Source organism: Talpa europaea, assembly GCF_964194135.1.
Source record: "Talpa europaea genome assembly, chromosome: 7".
Taxonomy (NCBI): Eukaryota; Metazoa; Chordata; class Mammalia; order Eulipotyphla; family Talpidae; genus Talpa; species Talpa europaea.
The window spans coordinates 106,739,287-106,753,476 of NC_140074.1; the positions used below are offsets into that span (position 1 = coordinate 106,739,287).

The 14,190-nt window shown below is 38.2% G+C and overlaps 1 protein-coding gene across 1 annotated transcript in view; it reads left to right on the forward strand.

Annotated features, from left to right (window-relative positions):
* ACACA (acetyl-CoA carboxylase alpha) overlaps positions 1-14,190 on the forward strand; it is a gene marked incomplete at both ends in the record, with an annotated part of 253,999 nt that overhangs the window by 194,701 nt on the left and 45,108 nt on the right. The window contains 2 exons of the mRNA XM_084237949.1: positions 3,170-3,290; positions 3,860-3,970. Coding sequence (XP_084094075.1) covers positions 3,170-3,290; positions 3,860-3,970 — 232 coding nt within the window. The remainder of the gene's footprint in view (positions 1-3,169; positions 3,291-3,859; positions 3,971-14,190) is intronic.

Consider the following 14,190-nt stretch of genomic DNA (forward strand, 5'->3'; position numbering starts at 1 on the left):
TGGACTGGACATTCTTTTATATAAACTTTTAGAAATACTCTGGTTATTCCCTTGGGTTAATTTCTAAAAATTAAATTACCAGTCAAAAAGGTATGTCCATCTTAGAGATGTTTTTGATAATTTCAAATTGCTCCCCCAAGATCTGCATTTTCACCAGCAATAGTGCACCTAGCTATATGTGCACACCAGCAATAGACAAGCACTATTATGTGTTTGTCTCCCCACTTTAATTTTTCTTCACCCTTGCCAACATTGATTGTTGTCAATTAATAAAATAGGATAAAAAGAGAAATTGTTATTTGAACTGGTATTTTTGATTACCAATGCAGTTGAACATTTTTGTAATCTATCTGCAAGTCTTTTTCCAGAATTTTAATCACTTATTCCAATATCATTTATTGAATAATTCATGCTTTCCTCACTTTTATAATTATCTTAATTACTAGACTTTATATTCTGGTTTTTTAATTTTTTTGTCTATTCTTGGACTAATGCCACACTCTTAATTATTGTAGTTGGGCAGATTTCCTCACATTCTCAAATATTACCCAAATTTTATTGATTCTTTTTGTCTTTTTATATCTAGGCTCATTTTTTTTTAATTGCCAAAAACACTCCATAATTTAGTGTGTTAGTGATTTAGACTTAAATTGCACTAGGTTTACAAATTAATTTAGGAAGATATGACATCTTAATAATATGAATCTTCACAAGAAACATGGTATATTTTTGCATTTTTTCAAATATATTTTTAAAAGTTTTATAGCTTTCTACTTGTAGGTTATGTCAAAATTTTACATTCTTTCTTGGTTCACAGCACCCTTACTATCTTAGTATTTTTTCACAGTACCTTTAGGCTAGAGGCTATACCTAATATTTCTATCTATTAAGTAGTCAACCACAAACACCTTAGCACATCACTTGAACTTATGTTCTAACAACTTACTAATCTTTTAAAAGTACAATATACATAAATTGAAAAAATATTTATAAATAATTACATTTGCTTACTAATGGAATTTTTGCATCTGTACAACATCTCAAACCTTGGAATCAGCTTGGATACAGCTGCCCTTCTGTCTTGTCCTGCACTGATTTTTGTGCAGAGCTTGACTTTTTTCCAAGAAACTGAAAACCCTGCTTTGTAAAGACAGGACATTGTCAAAAGAAAGTAGCACTACCTAATGTTAAAGCATGAACTACCTAAAGCTAGTAGTTCACATAGAAATCAACAGGTATGACATATTGTAGTTTTTCTCTTAACAATTTACAATACCCTACAGTGCCTCTGGTAGATCACTGTGGACCCCAGAGCCCCTGGTGTGCATACACTGGGTGTGGTGGGAGTCTATAAATGTTTCCTAAATATTTTGTATTTTTTCTTGTTACTCTGAATGGGACTTTTCTCTCTGTTATATTTTTAAATTATTTATTAGTGGCATTTTAGAAAGCTGTTGCTTTTATATATTATTTTTGTTAAAGCAAATCATTTTTCTTCTCTGAGCCTTAATTTCCTCATCTGTAAGAAGATGATCAAGTAATCCAATATATATATTAAGGCCTTAGCACAGCACTGAGCATATAGTAAACAAATCCTGAGCTATTTATTACCTGTCACATTGAAGTTGTTGTCATGACCAAAATTATATATGTGTTTTGGTAATTGTATTACACTATACAGAGTTTTTATTATAAATAGTATTAAAACTTGAAACTACTTTAAGAATAATAGTCTTTATAGTAGAAGAGATACAGGTCATAGAACAAAAAATGGGAAATTTTTACTCTTTTTCATGTAATACAATGGAAAAAGATACCACATAACAAATAAAATACCTATGAAGCAACATGCAGCCCTTAGGAAAGAAAAGGTCTGCTTTGCAGGCTGATTGGACCCATGAGTATCTGTGACTACGTGGCATGTGGACCTTAGAAAAAGAACACATAATCTCACCACCACTACCACCACCACCACCACTGCAAAAATTAATTTGGTTCATTAACTCCTTAAAGAAGATTAGCTGTTCTGTAACATAACTTTAGAATTTAGAATCTAGATACAGAGCAAAAGGAAGAATTGGGGGGATTATAGGGAGAGTCTAAAAATAGAAAGGCAAAGGAATCTGGGAAGCAGAGATGCAAAACCTCAGACCATCAGCAAAGGCAGAGAAAAGGAATCAATGGAGGGCTGAAAGTAAAGAAGGAAACAGAAATATGGGGGCAAAATAGTAGTTTAAGAGCCACTGTGGGATATTTATTTATTATTTCAATTTATAAAACTGTGCCCAGTGCCAAGCCTTCTGGGTACACACGGAACAATAAATAATAATGCCCATCTCTACTTCCAACTTTGTATTTTTCTTTTCTTTTATTAGTTGCATTCCCCATCTCCCTTTTCCCATTATCAGCTATCACTCCTAATCCCCTGCCAACAAGACAGATGAGTAGCTCCCACTGGATCCACAGGATGCTTTCTGGACAACCTGGCCAACATTTCACGTCTACACACATTCCACCTGCCCCTCCAGAGGACTATAGCCAGGAACCCTCATGTAGACACCTGATATTTACAAAGGCGTAAGAGTGGGAGTGCATTGTTTTGACCTTCCCCTTTATCCCTGTCTTGGCAAGAGAGGATTTTGACTTGAGAAATTGGGCTGAGCATTCTTATTATGCCTCTGGATTTTTTATTCCTGTGTAACATCCAAAATTGTTGACTTAATGCCTATTGCTTATTACAGAAAGATTTATGCTGACCTTTCTTTTAAGAAAGTTGTTCTAGAGAGTAAAGAGAAAGGTGTCTAAAATCCAAGTGCCATCAGTATGTCAAGCCCCCTTCTTGTACTTTAACTCTCACATCAATCCTTAAAGATAGATATTTTTATTCCCATTTTACAGAAGTTACTGTTACCCCCCAGAGTCATACTGCTGTGTGCATCAAGAGCATGGATTTAACCTTATTTCATAGATTTCTGGATTTTACCATCTTGGCTTCCAGTAAAAATAAGCACCAAGCTAAGAAGCAAAGATATATAAATGAAGAGTGTAAGAGGAGTAGAGACACCTGGTGTTAAATAAAAATGTTCAGCACCCTTAATGGTGATTAGTCTTTTAATGGATTGTTGTAGTGTGTTTCACCTTTATAATTTGGTGTGTCTGTTTCCAACAGGTATAAGATAACTGATATTATTGGGAAAGAAGAGGGACTTGGAGCAGAAAACCTTCGAGGTTCTGGAATGATTGCTGGAGAATCCTCACTGGCCTATGATGAGATCATCACCATCAGCCTGGTAAGTTTTGCCAGAATGTGAAGTCTTTGAAGAGTTAACTGTGTGAGTAGGATTTATTTTTGCATCCATCACTGCTATTCAGTTCCAAATGAGAGTAGTTCTTGAAAATGGTACATCTGCAATTTGACTTTAGTCATGCATGATAATGGGAAGATAGGATAATGTAAATAATTGAACTTCCTTGAGAAACCTAGCACCTTGTTTTAGCCTTTAATTTAACTTCTTATTTCTCAAATATTCTACCAGAGTTTTAACATCTTGAATTTCTTCTCATAGTGCTTACCTTGCTCATATAGATACCAGGGCATCTGTGAAATGGGCAAAAGTATAAGTGAAGTAAAGGGCCTGTGATTCTTTAAATGTCTAATGCTTGAATCATCGAATGAATCCCATACCTTATTTTTTTTTTACCAGCAAATTATTATTTTATATTGTTATTAATCAAACAGACTCCATAAAATGTACTTTTTTTTTTTCTGTTAATGTGATTTTTATGTATCTGTGCCTTAGTTCTTACAGCTTGGGAAAGAACATAAATATGTAATGTGTAAAATTTATTCTCTTTTGAGGTTACATGCCGGGCCATTGGGATTGGGGCTTACCTTGTCCGACTGGGACAGAGAACCATCCAGGTTGAAAATTCTCATTTAATACTCACAGGAGCTGGGGCCCTCAACAAAGTAAGTTTCTAGGCTTTGAAATTAAATGTGTGAAGCTGTTTGGAGATAATCATAAATTCCTGATTCAAAATCCTGATTGGGGGGTAGCCATTCAATTCACGCATTCCTCAGTTTATCCCTTCCCCTCTACCTCTTTTCTCTGCCCAATGACTTGCTTGCCTCTTCCTTCATGACTTCATTCAACAGATATTTTGAGTACCTACTATGTGCCAGGCACTGTTCCAAGCCCTGTGTATATGTTAAGGAACAAACCATATAAAACTCCTGTTCCAAAGGGTTTACATTTTCAAGTCTTTTCTAGAAAGAATTAATTGAATGCTTCTGTTTTTGCTCTCCCTCCCTTTTTGTCATCTAGGAGTAAGGGATATGAGATGTATCCCCAGACATAGAGCTGGCTCTGAAACATTCTCTGAATTTGTTGAGGATATCAAATTTTGATGTTTTGAGAAATCTGTTAATGTACCTCTCAAAAGGGGTACTTACGGGGGTGCCTTATAATAAGAGGAAGTGCTTGGTAAATATTGAATGGGAAGATGTATGGATAGATGCATGGCTTGATTGCTGGAAAGAGTATGACGTATCTTCCCTTCAAAAGAAATGCATGTGCCTTTTCAATCTAAGCTCTTAAGGGCTTTTCCAAAAGGGGGGAAATGGATAGGGGACTCACTGCTTAGTAGAGTGAAAACTATGAATACTTGAATACACAGAGAGCAATGTAGTTCTGACTTTTTTGTAGGCATAGGAAAATTATTTTCTATCCAGTCAGGAATATGTAATAATCTGGGGCTGATTGGCTAACTTTGTGCAACTCATACACCTTCTCAGCTCCTAAGCTTTCTTTATCTATCAAAGGGAATAATTTATACCTATGAATGATGCTATAGAGATCAGATGAGAAAACATAAGTAAAAGTACCTACTACTTGGCACAAAGTATCTGCACTCATAAAATTTCAGTTTCCTTTTCCTTTCTTACACGGCATGGTGATTGAACTTCTGGAGTTTTACTCATGCTAAACTGTATTGGATATTATGTTTAGTAGACTTATATAAAGTTTTTTATTTTTTTAAATCAAACCTTGACTTGCAAGTAGAGGGATAAGAATTGACCTATCCTATCATTCCCATTAGAAAAAGTTGATACTTTTGTTGGTGCAATTAGCTTTGGGGAATGTCAGAAATTAGAACTATCTGATGTGTTCAGCTTGCTCTCTGCATTCATATGAATTGTTTTCTCTCTGGGTTTGCCTTTCTCTAGAAGGAAAGGCAAGGTAGCACTTACAAACTTGACTCACTTGCTCCTGTTTTGGACAGTTGCCTAAAAATGAACATTCTGGATGGTGGCTCCTGAAGGAGACTATTACAGTGGGAGAAACTGCTGAGAGTCTTACTGGGTTTTTGTCTAAGTTATTCTTTTGGATATCTTCATAGGATGGGATGTTGATGAACACTGAAGAGAATTGTAGGTACCAGTGTCTGTGAGGATAGAATTTAAAGAAGACACCTGAATTTCCATAATGTTCCTGTAGAAAAAGAGCTAATTTCTGAAGTGTGTCCTGTTACATTGAGTTTCTTATTTTCTCCCTGATATTATGTTATGCACAAACTATATTACAAATGCAAAGGTTTTGTTGTTGCTGCTGCTGTGTTTATTTTTTGCTTTGCCTAAAAACTTGCTGGTTGAATTTCATTCGTACCATAAAAAAGGCATTAGGGATTTTTCCTTAAGCTCTAGTTGAATTGTCTCCATCAAATTTATTATATTCACCACCTTCCTAGTCTACAGGGCTGCTTGTTACGGAAGAAATCTAGTTGCAGGGAGAAAGACAAGTAAAGCTACAGCCAAAACTTACCAAACAATCCTCATTTCCAGAAGAACATGATCATTTATAGCTGAAAGGAGTGATCAGTTATAGAGGTTACCTAATCCAGCTCTGCCTGCTTCCCTATTTTCCTGTCAGTGCCTCTTAGGTATAGAGTCATGTTGCTGGAGGACAACTGATTTCATGCAAATTCTTTAGGAATGCCTCTTCCTACCAGGTATGGAAAAAAAAAACTATCCAGCAGCCACATGCTCAGATTGCTTTCTCTCACTCCTTGTGCATGTTCTGTCTTTTTGTTTGCTGGTGTCTTTCTATTTCTGTTTGCCTTTCTTACAGCAGGCATCTATGGCTCCGATACTCTGGGTACATGCAGGTCACTTTGCGTGCATGACTCTCCTGTGTGGGTGCTAGTCTGTCTCTTTGTGTCTGTATGTTGCTTCTAGATCCCCCTCTTTCTCTCTGCCTCCCTGAGTATCCATGTGTGAGAAAGTCTTTGTGTGTGTCTGAAACACTGTGGGGCCTCCTTAAGCCTTGACCATTTTGCTCATAATATGTGTGTACCTGTGTAAAGTGGAAATGGAGGCGGTATATGCAAGCTTTTAGACTGTAAACATTTGACCCCCACCTTTTTGAGTCTTCATTCTTTATGTTAAACATTGGGGTGAAGAAAAGAAGGGAGTGGGTGTGCAGAGGTTGTAGGAAAAAAAATCTGTGTGTGCAAGTGCCGATCCCGTTGACCCCTTTGAAAATTGAAATAATGATAATGCGCGTCTCCTGACTGCATCAAAGTATCAGCACATCAAAAGCCAGGAGGCATGAAATGCAAATGATAAAGTGAAAGCAGATGGATTGTGCATGATCGCCTGATGCCCAATGAATTTTAAAAGGTGCCGGTTTGCAGGGGTGGGGGGTGGGGGTGGGGGTAGGGGGACTGAAATAAACACGTTATCCCTGCAATTTTTTTTTTGTTCTTGACGCTCACTACTGACAATATTTTTTCACACTTCAGTGAACACCCACTCCATCTCTTTCTCCCTTTCTCTCTCTCTCTCTCTCTCTCTCTCTCTCTCTCTCTCTCTCTCTCTCCCCCCCCCCTTCTCTTCAACTCCCTCCCTCCCTCCTTCCTCCCCCCCCCCCATCTCTTACACGTCTCAGGTCATGTCGCTGCAGCTCCGGTGGAAATAATAAGATATAAACCACGAGGTTGTTATTTGCATAGAAATAGCATGGAGCCCCAGGCAGCAAGGGAGAAGGACACAGGGATCATTTGTCTAAAATTTTAATGAAAACTTTTGCTGAGGCAGAGATTTTTTAAAAACTTTCTTTCTCCCTGCTATTCTCCCTCTCTCCTCAGCCCCTCCCCCCCACCAACCCCATCTCTGATTTGGCTTAACATGGTTCAATTTGAAGAGAAAGGGTTGACACTCTACATATCATATGCCTGTAATGCAGCAACATGTAAATAGTTTGTTCCTTTAATAGACATAAAGCTGGAGAGACACACATCCCTAACTTAATACACCGCGCGTCCGCTGCACTTTTATGGCTGCACTCCATCTCATTGCACACGGGATGCTGCTCGTCCTTAGCCAACCTGTTTTTAATTAGTTTAGACCTTCCTACCTTTTGCTTCTAAAGACTTCCATTTTAAAGGATTCTTTTTCGTAGCCAACAGTAGTGACCTGCATAGAAAATATAAATATTCTTGCAGTTTCCTGTTCTTTACTTCCAATGGTTTTACTGTACATGAACGTGTTTTATTCATGGACACCATCCTTTGCCTCAGTGTCTTTTGTTCCAAAACCAGAAAGAGCTTTCCACATTTATATTTTTATCCCTTTACGCTTGTGAGCTCAGTATTTGTGTATTATCTTTCCTCTTCTGCCTTGCCTTTTGTTGCCTGCAGTTATTTGTAAAATACTCAAAATATTACCAAGTCCAAGAGAGATACAGTATCTGGGTCTTCTTGAATGTTGCAGAAGTAGATTTGACATTTGAACTAAAAGCAGTGGACTGGTGATTAGAGGTCCTCTGGATGACTTTACTTGAAACTTCAATCGAGACCATCTGTCTGATTTCTTGCTACTTTTTGGGGTGAGGTAGTGGTGTCAGGGCCATTTCTTGGATGGGAAGACTAAAATAGTAAGTAGAAAAGTGACATTGTCACACAGAGACTCAATCGGGGTCAGCACATGAACTCCTAAATCTCCAAATTTAACTTAAGAAGGGTTCAGTTCCCTGTCTTAGTGTTCTCAGGCTCAGAGAAGTCTGCTCTTTTTCCTTTTTTGTCCAAATGTCACAAGAGTGATGACATAAATAATGGAGGCTCCTATCAGCTTGCTATTTTGTGTCACTCATGGTGGGGTCCTAGCTCCTCAAATGGTAGACAGTGGGTGGCAGATTCCTCACGCTGCCTCAGGGAATGGTAACAGCAGTCCTAATGGATCGGACAGACTGCCTGCTTGAAGGGAATCATGTTTACCTGGCAAAGGCCTGTTTGCTTGGGGAACTAGGAAGACAATTGGTAGAGTCTGCTTGGGGAACTAGGAGACAATTTGTAGAGTCATGAGCTCCTCAGTCAAGGTGCCACTGGACTTTTGCAGTAACTTTTTAATTTATTCCCCCCGCCCCTCCCCCACTCTTCTCCATTTCTATTTAATATGTTTAACATATAATATCAGGTGGTGGATAGGCTGGAAGGGCCTAGTATTGTAGGGAACAGTCATGTTCCCTAGCTTTCTGATCGTTGCCCCAGACTTGGTAAGAGCCTTCTTAGTATACAGAGAAATCAGAATTTGCTGTTTATGACTTGTCCTCTGGATAGTCATTGTCTGTGGAGGTAAGGCCTCACTAATGGGTATGACAGATGGGTTACAGACTCATTTAGGAGCTGATGGATGACTTCCTTGGAATAAGCATTTTAAAGCTTTTTTCTTTTAGGAAAAAAATATCCTATAATTTCATTCCTCTTAATGAAATCAGGCCCTAATTTCCTCTGTATTTGCCAAGAGAAAAGAAATTATATGATGAATATGGCCAAAGCAAAATGTTAGGTTTGCAGGAGACTAATTCTGCTAGCCTGCCTTTGAGACTTGGTCTAAGTCCCTCTCTGGATCTGAGTTTCCACATACATACTTTTGTGTAGCTGTGCAGTAGGAGATGTGACGTTACTGCAGACTGTTGGATACAGTGTCAGGGAAACTCCCATGAGCTTGTAGCACCAGGGGCAGGCACTGTGTATTCTCCATACTCCATGACACACAGATGAGTGAGTCATGGAGGCTCAGGAAGGAAAGGGGAGATTATTTAATTCTCACTCAGGCAACATTGTAACATACATATAACCTGAAGAGGTAGAATAGTTTATACTATAGACCCTACAGCCAACACTGCTCTGGTTTAATTACTGGCTCTGCCACCTACTAGTTATGTGACTTGGGCAATTTATTTAATCTTTCTGAGTTACAGTTTTATTCTATTTTTTAAAATTTGTTTTTGTCTTTTGTTTTTTTTCAAAGGTTAGTTTTATTAACTATAAAATGGGGATAATAATAGTACCTATCTAGCAGGGTATTGTGGGGACTAAATGAGATAATATAGGTCAATCACTGGCACTGTTATAGTCTTCCCTAAGGTACATATTAGGGTTCTTTCTCATTGCAGTTCATTGTCCAGACCCTGGAAAGGGAATATAAACACAGCATTCTCTATTCTTTCTGATTCTTGGAAGACAAAAATTCCTTTAAGGAAATGTTAGGTGTTAGTTCTCACTGTAGAGGTACATTCATGTATTGACTTTCCCAACAGATGTTATCTGAAGACGATCACCACACTTGGAAAGCCATTAATGTGAGAGGCACCATGTCCGGTCCTGATAGGGTAGTATATGTGTCAGTCATCTGTCTACAAGAGTCCCCAAGGACTTGTTGATACAATAGCCCATAATGACACTAAGGATCAGTTCAGCAATTTGCATTTTTAAAAGTCCCTAACTACCTATTTTCACAATAGACAGTCCCTGTACAACTATAGCCCCAGATGGGATCACTCTCCTTTCTAAAGAGGGCATTTGAGCTTCGTTTTTGAGGAACACTTGCTTTAGCATTATGAATGAATTCTCAGAAAGGATTGCAATGAGCAGATCGCCTTAATTTTCAAGTGCCCTCCCCTCCAAATATGGACAATTCTGGCCCTGTTGGGGTGGGAGGGTATTTTATTTGTTTCTCATTTGATGTACCTTGTGTTTGGTAGATGACTGTACCAGATATCTGTGACTCCATTAGTGTGTCATAGTGATCTTCCAGCAGCTTGACCTTGAACCCTCTAATTTGAAGATCTAATAGGTTGGAATTGTCAGTCACAGATCCATTAGAGAGGTTGCCCTTAATTCACTAAGAGAGCCCCTTGTGGGAATGGTGACTCAGAGTAATGACTTGTGAGAATCTACAAGGGTCATTTCAGAACTAGATGAAGTGAGAACTTTGAGACCCTGTTTAGGGCACTGAATAAGGCTCAGAAATCATGTTTGACAACGTATTGTAATTGTACTCAAACTTTTTGAAGTTATCAAAACTTTATATTTCTTTTTGTATAATTACCTATTTTTTTTAAAGATTTATTTGGGCCTCAATTGCCTCTTTGTTAAAATACATTTCCCACCTTGACGTGAAGAGTCAGAGGATCTCTTAAACTTAAATTTTCTTCAGTTTCCTTTATTCTGTTATGCCGTGAAGATGTGTATTGATTTATAGCAAGGGAACAGTGTTAGGCTGGAGCAGAGAGGATAGACTGGGGAAGGGAGGAAGAGAGAGACTATTATTTTAGGGTATTATATATTAGTGAGATTACATATCAGTGATATGAAAAATTACTATATACTAGTTATATTAGGAATGGGAGTTGTAAAGTACAATGATTTGAATTTTTAAAAATCTTGTTTCTTTTCCATATTGTAGAAACATAGCATATAGTGGCGGAGGTAGTGGTGGTGATACTGAAGATGACAAAAGGCCATAGGATCATAAATGTTGGGAGAAGAAGGATCCTCAAAAGTCTACCCAGTCAACAGTTATTTGAATTTCCAAGACACCATTATCAAATATTCAGTTATTCTTGAAAAACTCAAGGGGAGCTCAGTAATTTTTGAGTCAATCCCTCTTGTCTACCTAAAGTTCTTCCTTATATTTGGCTAAACTCTGTTTCTCTGTACAGATAACTTCCTCTTAAGAAGTAACATTCAAAATTAACAAAGCAACTGTCAGTGTTATGTTCTCTTTTTTTAAAATAATTTATATATATTTTACATCATTGTTCATTTTTTTTACAATGTTTGCTTTCTCTTCTCAGGTGTCCTCCCTATAGAATTCCCACCACCTGTTTACCCGTACACCATTGCCATAGTCCCTTGTGTTCTTCCCTCCCCTGTTTTGATCCCTGTCCCTCGCTCTACCCTGCAGAATGTCTCTGATTTGTAGTTGCCTGTTAATTTTTTTTGTCATATTTTTTCCCCTGATCCCTTACTTGGTTCCCCTATATTCCTCTTATAAGTGAAACCATCTGATATTTTTCTTTTTCCTTCTGACTTATTTCACTGAGCATAATCCTTTCCAGCTCCATCCATGTTGCACGAATGGCCTATCTTTTTTGATTGCTGAATAATATTCCATTGGGTATATATACTACATCTTCTTGATCAAGTCATCTACGTTTGGGCATTTGGATTGTTTCCATATCTTACCTATTATAAATAGTGCTGCAGTAAACATAGGGGTGCAAGTATCCTTTTGAATTAATGTTTTTGTGTCCTTTGGGTAGATCCCTAGGATTGGAATTGCTGGGTCACATAGGTAGCTCCACACAGCTTTCCAGAATGGTTGGACCACTATAGATGCATTCCTACCAGCAGTGTACGTGAGTTCCTTTTTACTTTCAGAGTCTGGCCTTGTCTCAAGAACAAATGTAGAGAAGGTGAAAATGCTATTCAGAGATAGAAGAGAAACTAGTTTCATAAGTAACATTCTTCCCAGCTGAAAATAAGAAATAAGTAGCAATTACAAGAGAAACAGCTAACATTTAACCCCACCCTGAAGCACTGCGCATGACCCTTGGGGTCTACTACACAGTGTCCTGCCAAACTTTTGGCACTTGGTTTATCTCCTGCTTTCCCAACACCTGTCTTCATGAAAGTCGAGAGCCTGATACACAGCTAGAGAATTAGGTCTTTTGGGGTGGTGTATATTTACATATTAGTTAAATCTCATTGGGTCAGAGGTTTGTCATTGCTTATCTCAGGAGTGAGGAAAGGTGATAAAGATGGAATTACTCAAAAGCACCGAAGGTACACAAACAAAGTTAAAATGCTAGTATTTACCACCCACTTCCTTCAGATGTGGGGGCCTCCTTACAGCTCTGCCCTATATCCAGAGTATCCATTTCAACCTTCAGGATTCTGATGCTGCTTCAGTACTGGAACGAAGAAATAACCCTATATCACAGATTCTGTAGGGCCTCTGCATTCTCTTCCTTTAACAAAACATCATCCCTGAACTCCAGCTGAACACTCTCTTAGGACTATGAGCATGATCCCTTAGGCAGAGTGGTTCAGCTTCTTCAGCTTCAGTCATGTTACCTTCCTTAAGCTAGATTTTCCTCACCTTTCTCTCTTACTACAAATGTTCATAGCGCTGTCTTTGCAGATTAGTGTTCACTTGAAGCTTTGTTATTCCATCTACCCCTTCTTTCCCCTTAACCTTTCTTCTTCCCCAACCCCAGCCTGAAACCCAAGTAAATTAGCTTCTCACCCCTGCCCCCTGGTTTAAAAAAAAAAAAATCCCATACTCCTCCAACAGTGTCTGCTCTGGATTTGCAGTCAGCAGCCATCTCCAATAACCATCAGGCTGTCAGCTTTGCAGCTCCCTACTACCTCCCACCTCCCCCATCACTCACCAGAGGAAAAAGAGAGCCAGAGCAAGAGCTTGAAATATATCATGCAATAGTGTATCATGAATTTGTTGTGAATCACAGCGGTGAAGCAGGTTTATTTATTTCTGAGACCTTAAATCAATACAAAGTAGGTCTCTTACTTCTGAAGCTGGGATGGAGTGTGAAAAAATGAGCCCATTGTACTCTTAAAACTTTGGGGAAAGGAGATGACAGCTATATAATTCCATTTACCAGGCACTAGGGGCTTTAATGTGAAGGTGACAGGGAGCTCTTTGTGCATTTAGAGCACCATATCTTCTAAATAAAAGATCTGTAGACTTGATAGTGGAGCATAGCTCCGAGTTTAATAATCTCCAAGCATTAGACCGAGCCAATATGTTCCCAAGTCAGAGAGGTTCCCCCCAAACACTCATAAATTAAAAGTGCAAGAACTGCATACGTTGGTAGATTAGAAATGCAAGGACTCCAGTCTTTTCCAGGAGGAAGACAGACCTGGGCCCTGGCTGTGCCCAGACTGCTGTGTGAATATGATAAAGACATGGGAAACGAGATTGTTTAGAAACCTGACTCCTGGCTGTTCATCATTCTGTAGAATGTCCCTTGTGCATGGATCCAAATCTAGCTATGCTCCCTCTCATTCAGAGTGGCCATCTTCACACAGTCTAATCAGCTAATGTACACAGTCAGGAGTGTTGAATTATGAAAGGAGAAGCTATTTAGATTGAACTACAGATTACTAGGCCCAGACTTGAAGTTTTTCTGGTTGATTCTTGACTGGTTCCTAATTTTATTTTATTTTTTTTTTTATTTTTTGGTTCCTAATTTTAATAATGTCTCAGTGTCTAGAATTTAAGCCCTTTAAAAATAGTTTGCACATAAGAGAAATTGAGAATTCGGTGTTATTAAGGAAAAGAACCCTCCCAAATTTAACCAATCCATAGATGCAAATATGAGAAATGAAGACTACTGGAACATATAATCAAGTTTTGAGTATCTTCATTTTCTATCTGACCCAATCTTTACAATATGTCTTTTCTCAACAGATAAAGCAGGTTTGTGCAGCTCACTAGAGCAAACCTAACATAATAGGACCTTATAGAGTTACTAGCTTAATTCTAGCCCAGGTAAAGAATTTTGAAAGAAGACCCAATGTCCACACAGGGGAAAACTAAAAGGGTAGGGAATTTTAACCTCTTGCTTTGCTTGAAAAAGCAGCCTGTACATGTTATAACACTAATAAACTTCTTTTGATTATAGTAGTGGTTCAACTTGCTGAAATTATAAATCGAAGCCATATTTTTATACAGCACTAAGTTCAGCAGCTTACATGCATTGATTGCTTGCTGTTCTGTCTAAAGTTCTGTTCCATTGCAGTGGACATACAAAGATGGTTCCTGCATTACTAGAGTTTGAGATTTAGGCTAATAGTCAATAATCGGCTTTTTATGTGTTCTAA